Genomic DNA, 21,640 nt, shown 5'->3' with positions numbered 1-21,640 from the left:
CCTTATAAATATGCCCCAAGCAACCTATGAAGCTCTAGCAGTACATATCAAGAAACCTAATTGATTTCATAAATCGTTTTTAAACACATCATCTAAATCAATTAAATACCTACATTCAAGGGAAAATTACTTAAAATACCCTAAGACACATGAAAGCATTTTTGTAAGACCCTTGCACTATTTTAGCGTCACTTTTAACATTGCTATGTAACACAAAGAAACAAAATCTATTTGTAAAACACTTGACACAAATCAAAATTTTAAATACACAACTTTCTTCATAATGTTCTCCCTAAATCATACTATTCTCTATCTAAATTAAATGAATCTTTTCTCACCTTAGCAAATACTTTATGAGTTTCAAAACAGTCTCAGAAACACACCAAATTGTCTTTAGCAGAGCAAAAGGTATGCACTCCAGAGTCTGCAGCTATAAAAAGCACAGAAAAGCTGTAATTCATCACACATATCTCTCATGTGACCCAATCAAAACTCTTCCCTCACTTTTTTCAAATCAACACCCTTCCCCCCTCTGCCCTTTCTGCCTTTTTTCCATAGCAACCACCTCCTGAAAGACCTCTCATGTTTGCAAGTTCACACAACAATGTTTCAATTGAACTCTGAACTCTCAGTACACCTGCATATCCAGTGCAATCTTTCATAAAATGATTTTTTTTGACCATTCAAATTACATCTTTCAAAGAACTCATCCATGCACCCTAACTTTCTGTTTTCAGCAATCAAAATCCACCAACCACTGCTACTGCTTCATTAACACAGAAACTCCACAGTTTTTTTCATTTTAAACTCTTATTTTCTCAACTCCCATTTCATTGCCACACTTCATCTGACTGCAGCAGAACCTCCTCTCACCATGTTTTCTGTCTGGATTGTTGGACATAGTTACATCTACTGGGCTCAGAGGTATGCTGATAACAGAAATTTACCTAACCTCAATTTACAAGATGTGGAAATTAAGTGGTTTGGCCACAGAGGATTAAAATGTCACCAATTGATACCATTGGTGAAAACCTTTATGCATTTGCCTAAACCTGACCTGTTAATTGTGCACTGTGGAGGAAATGACTTGGGCACTTTGACTGGGGTAGGTCTGGAAATGCTTTTAAAGGACACCTTTGAGCAATTGATGGCACTTTTTCCTCAAACTGCCTTGGTATATTCAAATATATGCCAAAGACAGAAATGGAGGTGGTCGAACCAATTTTGTCCACAAATTGAGAAATCGAGGAAGCATGTAAACAAATCTGTTTCAGCTTACATGAGAGACCATGGAATGGGCTCCATCTACAACAATAACTTACGTTACTACATGAAAGATATCTACAGAGGAGATGGAGGTCACTTCTCAGATGAAGGGAACAGAATTTTCATTCTGAATTTAAAAATGTGCATTGGTACCTACTTATAAGTACCTAAATGTACCATAAACCCAAAAGCTCTTCTCAGAGCTACCCTACATCTGATCACTCACAATTATTATTTTACTCTAACTTTTTTCACTAATTTTCAACAAAGTACGCTCCCCGGAGCGCTACCCGGTACGCAAACCGGAAGCTAACCGCGCGAAATTTAAAAAAAAAAGGATTTTTTTTCACACATATGGGCCTCCTCAGCCACCCTCAGAAAACCTAGGGGGTCAAAATACGTCTACCGTGCCCCCTTCTACCCATTCTGAACATTATTTGCCCTCCATCTTGTATCTTAATTCGACCGAAACACAAAATGGTGGACTCCCGTAACGCTGCCGGTTCGCGTACCGGGGGGCGCTCACCGGGAAGCGCTCCATTAAAAAAGGTGGGAAAGTAATTTACAGAAGAAACCCTGGAGACACTTTCACCAAATATAGATTAGCTCATACTACATACCAATCCCTACCATTTTCACACATTTGTTTGGAATTCCATTTAGCCATTTAGCCTGTAGACCTCTCTAAATACCCTGAGGTAAATTACTTCACAAAACACATCTGAAGTGTTGGAATTGACAACAAATTAAAATGTTACTTTCATTTTCTACTTTTTTTACCTGACATTTGATTGGTTATGTACCTGAATATATATAAAAAAAGAGAGAAAAACACAGCCATTTTGACTACTACTTCCTGAACTACATTGCAAGATCATTTTCACTCACAACTTAAACTTGTTTTTAAAAGGTAAGATATTATTTTATAAATTTGAAAACATTTTCAGATAGTTATATACTATCCCTCTGTAAGAGTTAGACATTGAGAAAGGCTTGTTTATTATAATTATGGATTGATTTAGGTTTCTGTGGTATTATTATGAATTTACATAGGCTTTCTCACAGGCACTTTTTAATAGTACTACTTCATGCCTCAAAAGTACCTGTCTGAACTTAAACCCAACAGTGCCCTATCTCTACTGATATATTTATTTTTTATTCAAATTTCAGCACAAAAATGCAAGGAGAACAGAACGTTTCCTTTGAAATTGTCCTAGACATGAACAATGAGGAAATAATTGAACCCATTGACTTGGAATTCATGGATGAATCACGAGACTATGAACTTCTACAATGTGTAGAATCTGTGGATCATTTACTTCATTATGATGACGGTCAAATGTGGGAAGTTATGTTCACTCATCAAGAGGACATATCGGACAGTCAAATGTTAGACGTTCTATTAAATTTTGAAAAAGAATCAGAAAAATAAAATTATATTTAATATTAAAAAATTGTTTGAGTCTTTAATGATTTTTATATGTAATTCATAAACTAGTACCAAATTGATTATAATGTAAAGTCAGACTTATAGTATACTGTGCACAATTCCAAAAATAAATTTATATTTAATAATCATTAATACTGCTACTTAAATAAAAAAAAATAAAAAACAACAAAAAGAACAATCAATAAACATACAATATTTCAAAATATCATAGTCTATCATTCTTTTTTCCTTATAGTACGCTCCCCGGACCGCTTCCCGGTGCGCGAACCGGGCGCTACCCACGCAAAAAAAACAATTTTTTTTTTTTTTTTTTTTGCCCCGCGGGCCCTTTTAAAGCCTCCACATCAAACCTAGGGGGTCAGGGAGGATCTACTATGCCCCCTTATGGTCATTTCCCCCTTTGTTTTGGCCTCCTCTTGTCTCTCGATCCTACCGAGAGACAAGATGGAGGCTGCTCCAGACTGTTTAGAATGTTGACAGACACCGGAGAGCCATTCAGCTTCGCTTCGCGAAGTTCCGTTACGCGTCAAGTACGCGAACCGGGGCGCTGCCCGGAGCGCGCTTACAGATATATATATTTTTTGGAACGTTAATTTCTCAAAATTTACTGGAGCACATATATTGAGACCTAGCAAAGGCACATCGGGCTAACAGTCCCTACAATTTTGCCAAGTTTGGTGGAAATCCATTCAGCCGTTCGGGCTAAAAGTGAGGCCAACCGCCCTATGGAAACTAACATGGGAAAAACGCGTTTTGGGACCCCCCTTTTTTCTCGGCCCCCCCTTGACGAAACCCCCCCAAATTTTCAGGGGCTGCTCAGAAACAAAATGTTCCATTTTCCTGAAAATTTCAGCCAATTCCGTCCACAAACGCCAAAGTTATTAGACATAGAATTTTCAAAAATCCCATAGAGAAAAAATCCTAACTATATATACCTACTGGCGACCGCCAGTAGGTAATATATATATATATAGATATATATATATCTTCTCTATGGGATTTTTGAAAATTCTATGTCTAATAAGTTTAGCGTTTGTGGACGGAATTGGCTGAAATTTTCAGGAAAATGGAACATTTTGTTTCTGAGCAGCCACTGAAAATTTGGGGGGGTTTCGTCAAGGGGGGGCCGAGAAAAAAGGGGGTCCCAAAACGCGTTTTTCCCATGTTAATTTCCATAGGGCGGTTGGCCTCACTTTTAGCCCGAACGGCTGAATGGATTTGCACGAAACTTGGCAAAATTGTAGGGACTGTTAGCCTGATGTGCCTTTGCTAGGTCTCAAGATATGTGCTCCAGTGGATTTTGAGAAATTAACGTTCAAAAAAAGATATATATCTGTAAGCGCGCTCCGGGTAGCGCTCCGGTTCGCGTACTTGACGCGTAACGGAACTTCGCGAAGCGAAGCTGATTGGCTCTCCGGTGTCTGTCAACATTCTAAACAGTCCGGAGTGGCCGCCATCTTGTCTCTCGGTAGGATCGAGAGACAAGAGGAGGCCAAAACAAAGGGGGAAATGACCATAAGGGGGCATAGTAGATCCTCCCTGACCCCCTAGGTTTGATGTGGAGGCTTTAAAAGGGCCCCACGGGGCAAAAAAAAACAAATTTTTTTTCTTTGTTTTTGCGTGGGGAGCGCCCGGTACGCGCACCGGGAAGCGGTCCGAGGAGCGTACTATGAGGAAAAAAGAAAGACAGGGTATAAAAATTTGGGCAATTTTGTTATAAATGGAAGTTAGTTCTGAAAAGGACTGTTTTTTTATTCTTTTTATTTTTTTTATTTTTTTTATTAATTTTCTGAACAATTTTTTGATTTTTTTTTGATTTTTGAAAACTATTTTGTGTTTTTTTGGTGTTTTTTTTAGAGGAAATAACAAAAAAGCAGGGTTTGAACATGTCTCAACAGGAGCAAAAAAAATAAAAAGGATTCATTGTTTTCTCATCTTGTTGCATTTATGATTTTCTCCAGCTCGGTTAATCAAAGTAATACTCTTCTCTCTATAACAAATAGTTCCTCCACAATATATACAAACTATTTTGTAGTGTTCAAAAGGAGCTTGAATATTGTCTGGTCCGGCGAATGAGCTTTGTCCACAGGAGGTGCTGGGGATGACATTTGGGGGATTGGCAGCAAGATCCCTTACTTGTGCTTGGGAAAGATTATTAGGGTGCCATCGCTCCATGTGGCGAATCATTGTATGATTGCCAAAGCTGTATTTATTGTTGGGGTTGCCACGAGAAAGTATATTTTTACATATCAAACAAGACACCTGGGGTGCATTGACCTTATTTTGTCCAGGTGGAATTTAAAAAAATTGCCATATGTAGTGCTCTTTAATATGGCTCTGCCTTGGTGTTTCTGGCAGGAACTGCCTTACTTGCTCTTCCTCCTCCTCCTCCTCTTTGTCCTCATTATCTTCCTCTCTACCAAAGTCCAGTGTTGGAGGTGGTCCTTTTGGTGGTGGTGGTGGTGGTGGTGGTTGCTGAGAAGCACCAGCTGCAGCTATTACAGAAGCCATTGTGAAAAATAGGTCTTGCTCTCTGGAAGTAGAAAGTAAGAATGAGGTAAAAACAAGGAGGGGTTTTCATCATTTGGGAAAAAAAAAATAGTTCTAAACCAATGAAAAGTGTTATTTTTAGGTCACATGACCTAGCCTAACAACATTAGGAAACCAAAAGTGAAATGAACCAATGAAAAGTGTTATTAACAAGTCACATGACAAATCACATGACCTGTTATGCTTACGTTACGCGCTCCGCGCCGCGCCCCGGATCGCTTCCGGGAAGCTGCGCTTTGCGCTTCGCTTCGCGGACCGGAGCGCTTCCGGGTGCGCTGACGCGGCGCGTCATATGACGCATTACGCGACAACGCGATACTTCGCGATTACGCGATGCGTCACGATGTTGTTTTCTAACGTGGCAGTTGCGCAAACGGAACGTTTACCGGTTCGCAGACCAGGTCGCGGCAAGAAATTGAGCTAACGGGAAGCTACCCGGTTCGCGGACCGGAAGCGAAACAAAAAAATATATTAAAAAAAATACATTAAAAAATTGTATTAAAAACATATAAAATATATATTTCGATTTAAAGAAGAATAGATTTTAAAGCTTTTGATATTTGCTATTAAAAAACCATTGAAATTCACTGAAAAAACCATAGGTTATACACCATATATAGTTAGGAATTAGCATTTACAAAACCTTGAAAATTCACTGAAAAAACCATAGGTTATAGACCATATATAGTTAGGAATTAGCATTTACAAAACCTTATTTTACTCACACAAAACCATTGAAATTCCATATATAGTTAGTTGCACTAACTATATATCGCGCACCCGCAATCCACTGCTGATGATGTCACATATTACATCATTCATGACATGGTCAGTGACATCACTGATGACATCACTGATGACATCTCAAATGACATCACTGATGACATCATCCAGTGACTGTGTGTTTCTGTAAAGTTTAAATATGTTTTACATATTGAAGAATGAGTAGATGTATAAGTGTCTGGATGAAGGATTTAGTAGGTGCGTGACTGACTGTATGAGTGAGTGATTAAATGTGTCTCACTGAGTGCATGGGTTAGTGACTAAACTGTCTTAATTTGTGGATCATTATGTATGTTGTTCTGTAAACTGCTGCATGTGTTGATCAGTAGCTATATGAGTAACTATATGGGTTATTGATTGATTGTCCAAGTATTTGTATGGGAGACTGAGTGTGTGTGTGGCTGGCTGGGAGATGTGTGACTCTGTGCAGATCAATGTGTACTTGTATCGATGATTGTATAAGAGAGTAAGTATGTGTTAGTATATGTTTGAAAATGTAAGGTACTCTATGTTTAACTGTATAGATTAGAAAATGGAAGTGTGATTGATTATTTACAGGACTGACTAGGTGTATGAGTAACTCCATGGATGAGTGGTAGAGTGTGAGTGTCTGTATAGGTGTATGAGTGCATATGATAGTGTTGTAAAGATGAGTGATTGTATGTATGAATGATTGTATGGGTGAATGAGTGAATGTGTGTGTAGATATAGGAATCAGTGAGTGCGTATGTAGTAACTAGTATTGGTGTGTCAATGGTTTAAAAAATTATATTCTGTATTTAACACTGGGTGTAACAGAGGTTATATTAAAGTGTGAGGAGATGCATTGTATTGTCACATGAATGATATCATCAGTGATGTGACCATTGATGTCAAATGAGATGTCATCAGTGATGTCATCAGTGATGTCATTTGAGATGTCATCAGTGATGTCATCAGTGATGTCACTGACCATGTCATGAATGATGTAATATGTGACATCATCAGCAGTGGATTGCGGGTGCGCGATATATAGTTAGTGCAACTAACTATATATGGAATTTCAATGGTTTTGTGTGAGTAAAATAAGGTTTTGTAAATGCTAATTCCTAACTATATATGGTCTATAACCTATGGTTTTTTCAGTGAATTTTCAAGGTTTTGTAAATGCTAATTCCTAACTATATATGGTGTATAACCTATGGTTTTTTCAGTGAATATATATATATATATGAAAACCAAATCCTGGGCGAAATAAAAGTGAATTTCTTCACCAAGAACGGACCACCACAAAAGGTTTTTTAGTTTCAGTGCTATTTATTGAAGCCTTCTCACAACATGACGCGTTTCAGCCGGGTTGCCCCGGCCTTGATCACATATATATATATATATATGAGGCGATGCCCCTTTTTACACCTCTCTGCAATGCCGGCCACTGGCGCGTTTGCAGAGGGGGGACTAATTCCCCTTGCAAACTGGGGGTCCCTGGGTCATATCTGCCCAAACGCCGATATTTCGAACAATTGAAAATGACTTTTCTTGAGAAACATTTGGATTTGGATTATCATGTCCTATACTTTGGAATTTTTGAAAGACTGACTTTGAGGATGCTATAAATTACTCAAGTCTGCCCGAATTGTGTGGGTAAAATTGATACCTTGTCACTTTGAATAAGAATGTACTTACGTCTCGTCTAACATTTGGAAGAAATATCTAGTTATATGACAACAGGATACCGACATAACTTGAAGGAAATAAGAATGCCCTGAAGAAGTTCTGTTGTACAGAACGAAACGCGTCAGCTGGCTGTGGTACATAAACTTAAGGAAAATAAAAGCATTTGAATATACACCAAGATTCAGCGCTTCAATAAGGACTCTAAGTGATATGATTTGATTGGACTTATTGTGCAAGTGGTGCTGTGCCAAACTTTGTAATATTCTCCGCTACTCTCTACTACTTACTCTCTACTACTCCACTACTCTCTAATACTCACTCTCTACTACTCATTCTACTACTCTACTACTCTCTACTACTCTCTCTCTACCACTCACTCCCTACTACTCACTATCTACTACTCTCTACTACTCTCTACTCCTCACTCTCTACTACTCTCTCTCTACTACTCACTCTTTACTACTCACTCTCTACTACTCTTTACTACTCACTCTCTACTTCTGACTCTCTACTAATCTCTACTACTCACTCTCTACTACTCTCTACTACTCACTCTCTACTACTCACTCTACTACTCACTCTCTACTACTCTCTACTACTCTCTCTCTACTACTCTCTCTCTACTACTCTCTCTCTACTACTCTCTACTACTCACTTTACTACTCACTTTCTACTACTCTCTACTATTCTCTCTCTCTGCTACTCACTCTCTACTACTCACTCTCTACTACTCTCTACTACTCACTCTTTACTACTCTCTACTACTCACTCTCTACTGCTCTCTACTACTTACTCTCTACTACTCTCTACTACTCACTCTCTACTACTCTCTACTACTCACTCTACTATTCACTCTACTACTCTCTACTACTCACTCTCTGCTACTCTCTCTACTGCTCTCTACTACTCTCTACTACTCACTCTCTACTCTCTATTACTCACTCTCTACTCTCTATTACTCACTCTCTAATCTCTACCTCTATCTACTTCTCTCTCTACTAGTCTCTACCTCTCTACCTCTACCTCTACCTCTCTACCTCTACACCTCTACCTCTCTCTACACGCACACATATACACATATATATATATGCATATATATGCATATGCATTTATATTTATGTATGTGTATAATTATATATACATACATACATATATAAACATATATAATCTGCATATCTATATAAATACAAATATATATGCATGCATACATATACATATATGCATACATATGCATGTTATTTACATGAAAGTTTTAAAAACACTAATAAAAGCAAAGCTAAAAAGCCACCTCATTACAAACAGAATGGCTTTAACTTAAACGAGGGGGAGATCTATTGCATTTTCAATGCTTGTTTACTTTGGTTCCATCAAGAAGGCATTCAGATGTGTCACACATTGCCATAATTTCTGAATGTTAGCACTCTAGTTGCTCATTAGATCACTGTAGTAAAGCTACTGCTCACCAGGGAAGTCTGCTGCTGGTATTCAAGGTGCATGTTTCAGTCTGCATGTCAGAATTTTTTTAATGAAATAGAAGAGGATTTGAGAAGTCACTCAAAATGTGCCCTAATTTTTCTTTCTGAAGCACTAATCATACTTTCTCTGTCAAAATGTACCCCCTCATTTTGTTCCTTTTTAAATTAAATGTTTTCAGAGTTACCACTTTATTCCAATCAAGATGGCTTCTGGTGTGCCATACTTTTGTCATAAGTAAGACTGTTAGCGCTCTAGTTGTTCTTTAGAACACTTTGGGACATTCTGTCATTGGGCTATACTTGGGCTACATCTGGGTGATATTTGGGCTACATTTGGGCTCTTTTGTCTCTGGTGGCCATCTTGGGAGACTGCATGTCAGAATTTTTTAATGAAATAGAAGAGGATTTGAGAAGTCACTCAAAATGTGCCCTAATTTTTCTTTCTGCAGCACCAATCATACTTTCTATGGCAAAATATACCCCCTCATTTTGTTCATTTTTAAATTAAATGTTTTAAGAGTTACCACTTTATTCCAATCAAGATGGCTTCAGGTGTGCCATACCTTTGTAATAAGTAGGACTGTTAGCGCTCTAGTTGTTCTTTAGAACACTCTAGGAGGCTGCAGTAGAACACAAAGGAATCAACTGACAGTCTCTGTCCTTGTTGGATGTACATGTTTTACTGAGAATGTCAGACTTCATTCTCACATGACTGAGAAAGATAATGTGAATTTACAGAAAATATGCTTTCAGTTTAGCTTATAGATCCCCTTCCAAACCACTGTGGGAAAAGCATGAGATAATAGTTTTCTTTCAAACATGATTCATGATATCCCAGCAGAACGCTTTTTCACATGTTAAAATCACCTTAGAACACACCACAATTCCTAAAATGAGTATGGTACCATCAACAAATGATTTATAATGTAACTAAAGTCCTAAAACCCTCCATTAACTACAATGCTTTTTAATGAGGTGATATCATGTATATTGGTCCCAAGATGGCTGCCAACACTTCTTGGATGACAGCCAATCAGATCTCACGATGAGATGTGTGGTTAGGCTCCGCCCAGATAGTTGAAGCACTGAGATTTGTGTCGGACCTCAATCGAAATGAATTAAATCTGAAATTCACTTGTGATATTAGTAAGACTTCTATCACTTTCTTAGATATCACTGTTGTAATTGAAGATAATGTGATAAAAACCTTTCTTCATAGAAAATGTACGGCAGGCAAAACTATACTTCATGCCAACAGTAATAATCCTAAACACTCATTCAGAGCAACCCTTATGGGGAATTACACAGGGCAAGAAGAGACTGCAGTACGAAGAAGGTTTTTATCAATGAGAGAACGAGAATGCTGGAAAAATTGACGGAGAGGGATTATCAGGAAACAACTTTACAGACAGCCTTAACTAAGGCAAAGGGAAACCCAGAGACAACAGTTAGTCACTCCCAAGATTTCAGGAGAAAAGTTGGAATACACTAAACCCATCTGATTCATTACTAGATTCAATACCAGAGCTATAAAAGTCAGGAAAATACTAGTCAAATATTGACCTGTGCTACTAAATGAGGAGAGTCTTTGGGATACACGGACTACATATCCCCAGTTCACATACAGACGGGAAACAAAATTTGAAAGATAGATTTTCCAATAATGTTGTAGAAAGCCATAGAACTTGGTTTACCAATCCCAGAAAGGCTTCTTACCTTGTAAAAAATGCAAAGCATGTAGGAATAGCAAACCCATTAACAAGTACACATCACAACTCACTGATCAAGAAAAAAGCATAGACAAGACCTTGCCATGTAATTTGTATTACACTATCGACATGCTTGTATGTCCCTTTAATCGGTAATACAAAGGATGCACTATTAATCCTGTACAAAAGATGATATTGGGGCACATGAAGAAAAATCACACAAGACGACAAATATTATCCAGTTGCTAGACACTTTGCAGTAGCCCATGACAAGTCTAGTGAGCTCCTGATGTTTTCTGCAATTGACAGAATTGGTACTCATATTATGGGAGGCGATAGGGAAACTGCACTTAGGAGGTTGGAATCAAGGTATATCATTGAGTTAAATACTAAGATACCTAAAGGTCTTAATGCAGATAAGGAATTGAATGTTCATTTGGGATAGCTTACGCATCATGATGGTTTACAAGATAAAAAAAGTGTTGCTGCATGAAATACAAGATAAGATCGGGTATAAACTGTAAATTATCTGCTGTTTGACCATTTTAACTGTTTTTAACTCATAGTTGTAATATTTTTCTTTTTTCTTTTCTCTTTTTGCTCTTTCACTCATGGACCTATGTTTCCTTTATATATATTTGATTAGTCTAATCACTGTCATCAAATTTCTTTTTCTTTTTTCATTCCTCTTTTCATTTTTATTCTTGGTTTATGTACTAAGTTACTTAACTCGTTCTGGACAGTTGCAGAATCGGGCGTATTTATAGTAATCAGAAATCAGATACTTGCTTCCTGCCGCAACCAACCATATGAAATTTGTTTTTATTTCAAATTAATGTATATACATTGGTTTGGTCGCATGTTAACATCAAGGGGTCAATGAGAAATAGGCCCACTGGGGCAGAATTGAAATATGGTTATGCATTTATTCTATTAGACACTATTATTTCTGGTTTTGATGTGTTTATATAATTGACAATTTTTAAGATGGACAATCTAATAAGACTGATAATCATCTTCTGCAATTAAGAAATGATTTGCTCCCTGGGGCACCATTGGAAAGTAACTGCCTCATATATACTATTTCATATATAATTTTTGGATATCATGGGGGCCTTCACACATTGTATAAAGTATTTAACTTAACTGCGATTGTGGCAAAAATTCTTTGATATGAGTAGGAATATTGTATTTACTTCATGTGTCATAAATTCTTAAACTTGTGTTTAGGCCAATGGCAACATGACACACTCTAAGATGGTGGGATCAAAGTGGTTGGTTCTGCTGGAATGTATGCCCTCTGTCTATTTTTATACTTAGATGACGTAAGAATGTAATTGTTGTTAGCCTATGGTATGAGGGAGACCACCCACCCGTGACCAAGGTGACTTGACGCCAAAACACATTGGGTTGTTTTGATCCACTTGCACGACTAAATCCTGAAATATACTGATAAGCACACAACTTTGGAGTGCGCATGGTTTCTTTTCATCACCATTGAAGGAGGAACTTTTGAATAATATACAAAGCCTATGTTTGTATGTGCACAGCTGCTGCTATGGTGAAGGGTCCCAGTGTGGACTTGTTATTTGGATTATATATATATATATATATATATATATATATATATATATATATATATATATATATATATATATATATATATATATATATATATATATATATATACAGAAAAGTACCCCTCCAATGAAGAAAGGTGAGAGGCCACAAGGGGGAAACCGGTTGGAGGCTTTTATTTGGCCAATGCGGCATGATGCATTTCGGCGCAACAAGCGCCTTCCTCAGATGCCAATTTATATACAGTCTTGTTGGCCCCACACCTGCATATACCTCCTGATGCGCTCCCATTGGTCGGGGAGCTCATCCCCATGGTCACATGTCAGCACACCCTCTGTAGTACGATGATACAACTACAGGTCCCAGAGTTTTCTATCCCGGGACTGGTTTTGCTGGGGGGAGAAGTAAAAGACCAAAATAGTCTAAACTGCAGGGGTAAAAGGTGCAGAGTTCCAACGAGTGCCCTCGTATTTGTTAGCATGTCCTCAGGCCTCCGTGGGTCCCCTCAATCATTCTAGCCCATCAGACAAGCATCAGGCGGGCCTTGCGACGGGATGCAATGATTCCCACCGCTTTGTGCAGTCACAAACAACTCTCGGCAGAAGCCCTGTCCCTCGTCTGTCCTCCAAGGTGGGCCGGAGCAACCAAATCCTTGGTAAAGTGAAAAAAGAACAGCGTGAGCTGGACCAGCAATGCTCTGGCCTCTTTGCAGAACGAGGGCCTCCCAAGCATGCCACTGGCAGCATGCAAAACATCCAGAAAAGCACCCCTCCAATGGAGAAAGGTGAGAGGCCACGCGGGGGAAACCGGTTGGAGGCTTTTATTAGGACAAAGCGGCATGATGCATTTCGGCGCAACAAGCGCCTTCCTCAGATGCCCATTCAAATACAGTCTTGTTGGTCCCACACCTGCATATACCTCCTGATGCGCTCCCATTGGTCGGGGAGCTCATACCCATGGTCACATGTCAGCACACCCTCTGTAGTACGATGAAACAACTACAGGTCCCAGAGTTTTCTATCCCGGGACTGGTTTTGCTGGGGGAGAAGTAAAAGACCAAAATAGTCTAAATTGCAGGGGTAAAAGGCGCAGAGTTCCAACGATTGCCCCCGCATTTGCTAGCATGTCCTCAGGCTTCCTTGGGTCCCCTTAATCGTTCTAGCCCCTCAGACAAGCATCAGAGGGCCCTTGTGACGGGATGCAAGGATTCCCACTGCTTCGTGCAGTCACGAACTGCTCTCGGCAGAAGCCCTGTCCCTCGTCTGTCCTCCGAGGCGGGTCGGAGCAACCAAATCCTTGGTAAAGTGAAAAAAGAACAGCGTGTGCTGGACCAGCAACGCTCCAGCCTCTTTGCAGAATGAGGGCCTCCCAAGCACGCCACTGGCAGCGTGCAAAACATCCAGAAAAGCACCCCTCCAATGAAGAAAGGTGAGAGGCCACACGGGGGAAACCGGTTGGAGGCTTTCATTAGGACAATGCGGAATGATGCATTTCGGAGCAACAAGCGCCTTCCTCAGATGCCCATTCAAATACAGTCTTGTTGGTCCCACACCTGCATATACCTCCTGATGCGCTCCCATTGGTCGGGGAGCTCATACCCATGGTCACATGTCAGCACACCCTCTGTAGTACGATGAAACAACTACAGGCCCCAGAGTTTTCTATCCCGGGACTGGTTTTGCTGGGGGAGAAGTAAAAGACCAAAATAGTCTAAATTGCAGGGGTAAAAGGCGCAGAGTTCCAACGATTGCCCCCGCATTTGCTAGCATGTCCTCAGGCTTCCTTGGGTCCCCTTAATCGTTCTAGCCCCTCAGACAAGCATCAGAGGGCCCTTGTGACGGGATGCAAGGATTCCGACTGCTTCGTGCAGTCACGAACTGCTCTCGGCAGAAGCCCTGTCCCTCGTCTGTCCTCCGAGGCGGGTCGGAGCAACCAAATTCTTGGTAAAGTGAAAAAAGAACAGCGTGTGCTGGACCAGCAACGCTCCAGCCTCTTTGCAGAATGAGGGCCTCCCAAGCACGCCACTGGCAGCGTGCAAAACATCCAGAAAAGCACCCCTCCAATGAAGAAAGGTGAGAGGCCACACGGGGGAAACCGGTTGGAGGCTTTCATTAGGACAATGCGGAATGATGCATTTCGGAGCAACAAGCGCCTTCCTCAGATGCCCATTCAAATACAGTCTTGTTGGTCCCACACCTGCTTATACCTCCTGATGCGCTCCCATTGGTCGGGGAGCTCATCCCCATGATGACATGTCAGCACACCCTCTGTAGTACGATGAAACAACTACGGGTACCAGAGTTCTCTATCCCGGGACTGGTTTTGCTGGGGGGAGAAGTAAAAGACCAAAATAGTCTAAATTGCAGGGGTAAAATGTGCAGAGTTCCAACGAGTGCCCTCGTATTTGTTAGCATATCCTCAGGCCTCCTTGGGTCCCCTCAATCATTCTAGCCCCTCAGACAAGCATCAGGCGGGCCTTGCGATGGGATGCAATGATTCCCACCGCTTCGTGCAGTCACAAACAACTGTCGGCAGAAGCCCTGTCCCTCGTCTGTCCTCCGAGGCGGGCCGGAGCAACCAAATCCTTGGTAAAGTGAAAAAAGAACAGCTTGAGCTGGACCAGCAATGCTCTGGCCTCTTTGCAGAACGAGGGCCTCCCAAGCATGCCACTGGCAGTATGCAAAACATCCGGAAAAGCACCCCTCCAATGGAGAAAGGTGAGAGGCCACGCGAGGGAAACCGGTTGGAGGCTTTTATTAGGACAATGCGGCATGATGCATTTCGGCGCAACAAACGCCTTCCTCAGATGCCCATTCAAATACAGTCTTGTTGGTCCCACACCTGCATATACCTCCTGATGCGCTCCCATTGGTCGGGGAGCTCATCCCCATGGTCACATGTCAGCACACCCTCTGTAGTATGATGAAACAACTACAGATTCCAGAGTTTTCTATCCCGGGACTGGTTTTGCTGGGGGGAGAAGTAAAAGACCAAAATAGTCTAAATTGCAGGGGTAAAAGGTGCAGAGTTTCGATGATTGCCCCCGTATTTGTTAGCATATCCTCAGGCCTCCTTGGGTCCCCTCAATCATTCTAGCCCCTCAGACAAGCATCAGACGGGCCTTGCGACAGGATGCAATGATTCCCACCGCTTCGTGCAGTCACAAACAACTCTCGGTAGAAGCCCTGTCCCTCGTCTGTCCTCCAAGGCGGGCCGGAGCAACCAAATCCTTGGTAAAGTGAAAAAAGAACAGCGTGAGCTGGACCAGCAATGCTCCGGCCTCTTTGCAGAACGAGGGCCTCCCAAGCACGCCACTGGCAGCGTGCAAAACATCCAGAAAAGCACCCCTTCAATGAAGAAAGGTGACAGGCCACATGGGGGAAACCGGTTGGAGGCTTTTATTAGGACAATGCGGCATGATGCATTTCGGCGCAACAAGCGCCTTCTTCAGATGCCCATTCAAATACAGTCTCGTTGGTCCTACACCTGCATATACCTCCTGATGCGCTCCCATTGGTCGGGGAGCTCATCCCCATGGTCACATGTCAGCACACCCTCTGTAGTACGATGAAACAACTACGGGTCCCAGAGTTCTCTATCCCGGGACTGGTTTTGCTGGGGGGAGAAGTAAAAGACCAAAATAGTATAAAATTGCAGGGGTAAAAGGTGCAGAGTTCCATAAATATATATATATGGCCGACTGAGCTCAACCCAATAAAGGATTCTGTGCACTAAAGGTGGTCCGTGCTCCTGTTTTTGTGGAAATTGCAAAGGCCGGCTGGCAGAGGAGTTTTTCGAGAGATATATATATATATCAGATTTCACTCCAAATGCTTTTTGCAGGCACCATTAGGAGAAAAACTGACTCTTAAATACGCTCGTTTCTGGTGAAATTAAATCCTTTTATTTTCAATTCATGAGTGCAAGTGGAAAGACGCGTTTCGGCGATCCCAGTCACCTTGCTCACATAAACATATATATATCAACAAAAAATCTGCGGTTAGCCCTGCTGGTAGGACCAAACACTGAGAGATTGCTCTAACTTCGTACAGGGCAGCAGAGGCAAATGGCCATTCCCTGTGCCAAATGTTTGATTGACAGGTCCCCTGAGCTCGTACCTGGCACGTTATGTAGTTAGTGGATCAGAAAATAGTAAAACTTCACTCATAAAAAGGTTCAGTTAAAGGGGTTTCGTGGTTACCATTTAAGACTAAAATTCACTTGTTATAGTTTATTACATCACTAGTAACAGGTTTTGATTTCCAATGCATGTTGTTAATCTGATCAGACGTGTTATACTTCAGAAGTATCTGGTAAAGTTGTAAACCAAGACTTTGCTCCAGACTATCTAGGTATCTCATGAACCCCTGTAACAATGACTTCCACTAAATATCATTAAAGTGTGTCACGCAAAACTACATCATCCAAAAATATCCAGATGGGATTTATTTGAACATATATCACCTTTGGCAGATGGAATCCTCTTAGAGTTGTATCTCTGTTAGTACATCTGGGAACGCCAACAGGTATTATATTACTGATACGCTGCACTTCATGAATAACCGCGTTGGTGTATGGCATGCTCTTTCTATTTTCCGTCAATGGTTGTCTACTGTGTCCAATCACCTGATCAATCTCTGCTTGGACTTTCTCTGTAAAATAACAAATATTTTTCTTTGAATAATTCCATTTTACAAAGATTACTTAAATATATTTGAACAAACAGTACCTCCTATTTACTAATGTATACATAAAAAGCTTAGAATACAATATAAAGAGAGAATCGCATTTACTGAATTTGAGGCATGTGAAGATTAGGAAGATAGTGCTGTCAAAATATAAGAAAAATGTATAACCAAAAACATTTAATCAGTAAGCAAAATAACAGAAATAAAGGACTATCTGGTGAAGGAAATCACTATTAGCTGGAACAAAAGTATTACTTAATGAACTGTTGTTTCAGAATAACATTTAGAACCATAAAAACCCAGAATGAATCGTAAAGAGACCAAATATGCATATTGTTTTGCATTACAAACTTTGGGAAGTGTGACATACAACAACACTATTTGGATAGGTTTGCATGGCTTTATTACATCACTAGCCATTAGAAGCTAAATGACTACAACACCGGCACTGTATATCAATCACTAAAGTAACTGAACTTTTACCATGGATGTATTTAACAACTAGTTAACAAATTGTGAATTGCAATCGCTATGAACAAAACATTTGCAAATTCAAAGTGAGATGGGTCGCAAAACAAAAGCTTAGCAGGTGCTAATTACCATGTCCTCTGCCATGGTACCTTTGACTCGGAAGCTTGCAGTGTTTCAGCCACCTTGAAAAAGCCCACCCCAGAGTCTTATAGTCCTAGCAACCAACACCCCCAATTTCTCCTCAACCAGTTTCTATTAGATGCTGGAAAAAGGCCACTTTAATCATTGCATCTGTCTTGGATTCTAATTCCATACTTTCCTTAGTTGCTGACGCTCGGGTCTTATTCTTCTTTATCTCCTCTCGCTTTCCATCCAATCCCTCACATAATATCTTGCAGATGAGGGTATCCGAATTCGTCATTTTAGGACCAACCTTGAAATCAGTGGGGTCTTATTTACAAGACAGAACCCAAGCAATTAAGATTTGATCCTGCACCTGCATCCAGACATGTAAGGCAAGGTGTCCCACAAGGCTCTTGTCTAAGTCCAAGTTTGTTTATAATGTATGATGCTGGACTGCTTGATCAGTTCATATGGTTTCGCCTTTATGATACACAGCTTATTATCTTCTTGGACAGTCTGCTTAGCTGTATCAATGAGACGTTTTAAAATATGCTTTTATGATGTTGCCTTTTCCATTAATAAAAAACGCTTTACAACTAAACAAGTGCAAGACAGAAGTTTTATCCTAGGTTCTTCCAATAAAGTCAGAAACTTGGTGGCCCAAAAAAATGGGATACCTCACCCGCCCCCATTCCTGGCTGTTAAAAGCCTGAATGGCTAGCTGGACTTTTTCCTCACCTTTGGCCCGCAGGTTGATAAAGTTACGTCTTCTTGCCTCTTCTTTTATAAAATATTAAAGAAAATAGCTCTCCAACTGTCTCCAAATTCTCCCAAACATAGCAGAAAGAAATACCACAACACTCCATACAAAGTGTTCGAGAAATAAATAGGATCCAAACAGTAAGGATTTATCTTGGAAAAAGTTTTCTTTAATGTAGAAAAATGTTCAAGTATTTCTCAGTAAATTCTTGTTCCACAAGTCATTTTCATCCAGTTTTCAATATATTGAAGACAGCCGACATGTGTTTCCTAACACTGTGACTTTTACAAGGCTTAAATGTTGTTATAGTTGTTGGTTTTAGGAAAGAAATGCAAACAAATAGTTTTCTATTTCGAAGAGGCACTTCTAGTGACAACCTAGAGCCGCTCAAGTTGCCAATGGCAGGCAAAAAATAATGGAAGGTAACCCAAATTTATGTCTGGAGTGTGGTCGTAATGTTGGCAACTTGAGCAGCGCTAGGCTGCCACTAGAAGAACCTCTTCGAAATGGAACACTATTTGTTTGCTTTTCTTTCCCGAAACCAACAAATGTAACATTTAATCCTTGTCAATAGCTACTGTGAGACGAAACACGTGTTGGCTGTCATCAATGTATTGAAAACTGGGTGAAAATGACTCGTGGAACAAGGGTTTACTGAGAAATACTCAAAGTTTTTCTACATTAAAGAATTTTTTTTCCAAGACAAATCCTTACTGTTTGGATCTTATTTGTTTCTTACTGCTACATTGGCACATTGGGCCTTTGGATCAATGTGCACTCACAACTTTGGTAGTAGGGTGTGGGATTACCTTTAAAGCACCATTTCATGTAATAATGTATCATATATACTCAGTGATTACTATATGCCACTGTAGTGTATACTTTGAATATGAGGTGCAATTTATTTCCACTACTACCCGCTCTCTCTTAAATTTTATATGGTCCCAAACGTATTTACCAGACAACACTTATGTTGAGACTTGATTATTGTAATGGCCTGCAATTTTGTCTGCCGTAAAAATGATTCACAGGCTTAAGATGATTCACAATTGGACTACATGAAACATTTTCAGCTTGGACAGACGGGGACCATCTCCCCATTTAGATGCCAATTACACTGTCTGTCCATCTAGCAAAGGGTTCCATACAAGACAATCTGAATCATTCATCAGGTGTTTCTTGGGGTTTACTTCAGTCTAAATTTTGCACAAAATGTTGCTCTCATCCTCTACTGCTAGGCTAATTATTCCATTCTATGAAGGAGACTTTGGTGGGGCCTGCTTTTTCAGGGTCCTAGAAGCCAAACAATGGAAGACCCACCCTTCTTACCTGAGATAAATCCTGACCATTGCAGAATATGGTAGTTGCTTACAATATATTTTTTCTAATCACTAAGCAATAGAGGTTTTTACCGGGTACTTTCAGATTAACATCTGAATACTCTCACGTCCAAAGCTACAAAGTTCATTTACAAAGATATCATGCCCTGCACTCCCACTTATATTGCAGAAAAGCTCGCATCTCTCATAGATCACTGCATATCTGCAGCAAGGACACCATTTGTCTGCAGACTAAGAAGTGTAAAAAAGAAAAAACAAAACAGATGTCCTTTTCAATCTATGCACCAATAATCTCGAACAATATTCTCATTCCATCAGGACCACCCCAAAGCTGCTACAATTTAGTAAAGGATTGAAGACTCCCCTCCATAAAGAATATTACATAATAATGCAGTAACCATTAACAATCCAACTTTCTCTCCTCTTTATGTATCTTGCATCATGTACAGCACTTCACTCTCTTTTGGCTAGGTCCACACTATAGAAATACTATATACATACCTACAAGTTTAACATCTATATTTACATTACATACAACTTTCAGGAAATTCAGGACAGCAAGCTGCCTAAATGTGGATTTTCAAAATTGTAGTATGTCTAAAAGAGGCATGTTTTAATTTGTACTTCTTCTGTCACTTAATAGGTCTATGGAAATTGCAAGAATCAGCACTCCTTAAACATCCAGGTTGTGTGCCATATGGACCTTAATCACTGACATGATGATGCTCAATGGCACCTAGCTCTCCTGGACAGTGGTATCTAGTTCCCCAGAAAACATTTTGTATGGAATTGCAGCACTTCCTGGGTGGCGTTTATCTGACCCATCTCCTTGCGACATCATGGCTGCAATGTGCCACCACATTCTGGATATTTATTATACAGTGAGAAAGGACACTGGTGGCGGTGACTAGTCCCTCCACGGATCTCACATCATAGCTCCACCTTCATTATTTTTTCAAAAAAAGAAAGCATTCAGTTAAAACAGGTGTTTTTGTTACTGAGAATATTGCACTGTTAAATGTGTCATGACAATACACATTTCTGTGCCTTCTAACCCATACAACAGCACATTTCTGTACCTTCTTGCCTCTATTCGAAAGAGAAGATGAACACACACACATGCTTATGCAAACAAACACATGGGCGCACATACACACACAGAAATATATATATACATAAACCAAATAACTCTTATAATCACAAAAGCATCTGACAAAGGAGGAGAAACGGTATTGAACAAGAGAATACTGCAGATCAAGGAAGATAACAGACTGTTCAACATACGAGGATGAATGAATGAATTAATTAAAACAAGCTTCTAAAAAGCACTAATAGCCTATGAAATCTTGGCGCTACATAACCGACCTAGGAGAGTAGAAGGAGGCCTCAAGATAATTGAACTGTAAGCTGAAGTAGACATGTTTAATGTGTTTCCTAAATAGGAGATGATATATATATTTTTTTTATGTACAAAAGAAGGAAATTCCAAATCTTGGCTGCTAGTCCACTACGCCTAATTCTGGGAATACTTGCATCATGAAGGTGGCCAGATCTAAAATTATGTCTAGGGATACAGCTTTGTGGGCCAAACAGAGCCTTGAACAGCAAATGTTTGTGCATGGAAAGTCAATATAAAGATTTCAATGAGTCAGAAATCAGATTATGTTTAGGAATGTCCAAAATGACACGAGTGGCAGCATTTTGAATCACCTGCTACTAAATATCTTTATTCCGACTTCACATATGAAATTCCGGAAGAATATTTTTCAATGGTGATGAAATGGAGTGAAG

At 40.0% G+C, this 21,640-nt stretch overlaps 1 protein-coding gene across 2 annotated transcripts in view; it reads right to left on the bottom strand.

Moving 5' to 3' along the window:
• The window catches only part of LOC144798777 (cytochrome P450 2J2-like), a 446,433-nt gene that overhangs the window by 169,291 nt on the left and 255,502 nt on the right, over window positions 1–21,640 (bottom strand). For both annotated transcript variants that reach the window (XM_078669831.1, XM_078669823.1), the window contains exon 7: window positions 16,932–17,119. In XM_078669831.1, the coding sequence (XP_078525957.1) occupies window positions 16,932–17,119 (188 nt within the window). The remainder of the gene's footprint in view (window positions 1–16,931; window positions 17,120–21,640) is intronic.

This window comes from Lissotriton helveticus, chromosome 1_2, assembly GCF_964261635.1.
Source record: "Lissotriton helveticus chromosome 1_2, aLisHel1.1, whole genome shotgun sequence".
Classification (NCBI taxonomy): Eukaryota; Metazoa; Chordata; class Amphibia; order Caudata; family Salamandridae; genus Lissotriton; species Lissotriton helveticus.
Note: the sequence above shows the minus strand (reverse complement) of the source record. Positions and strands in the feature narration are given on the sequence as shown.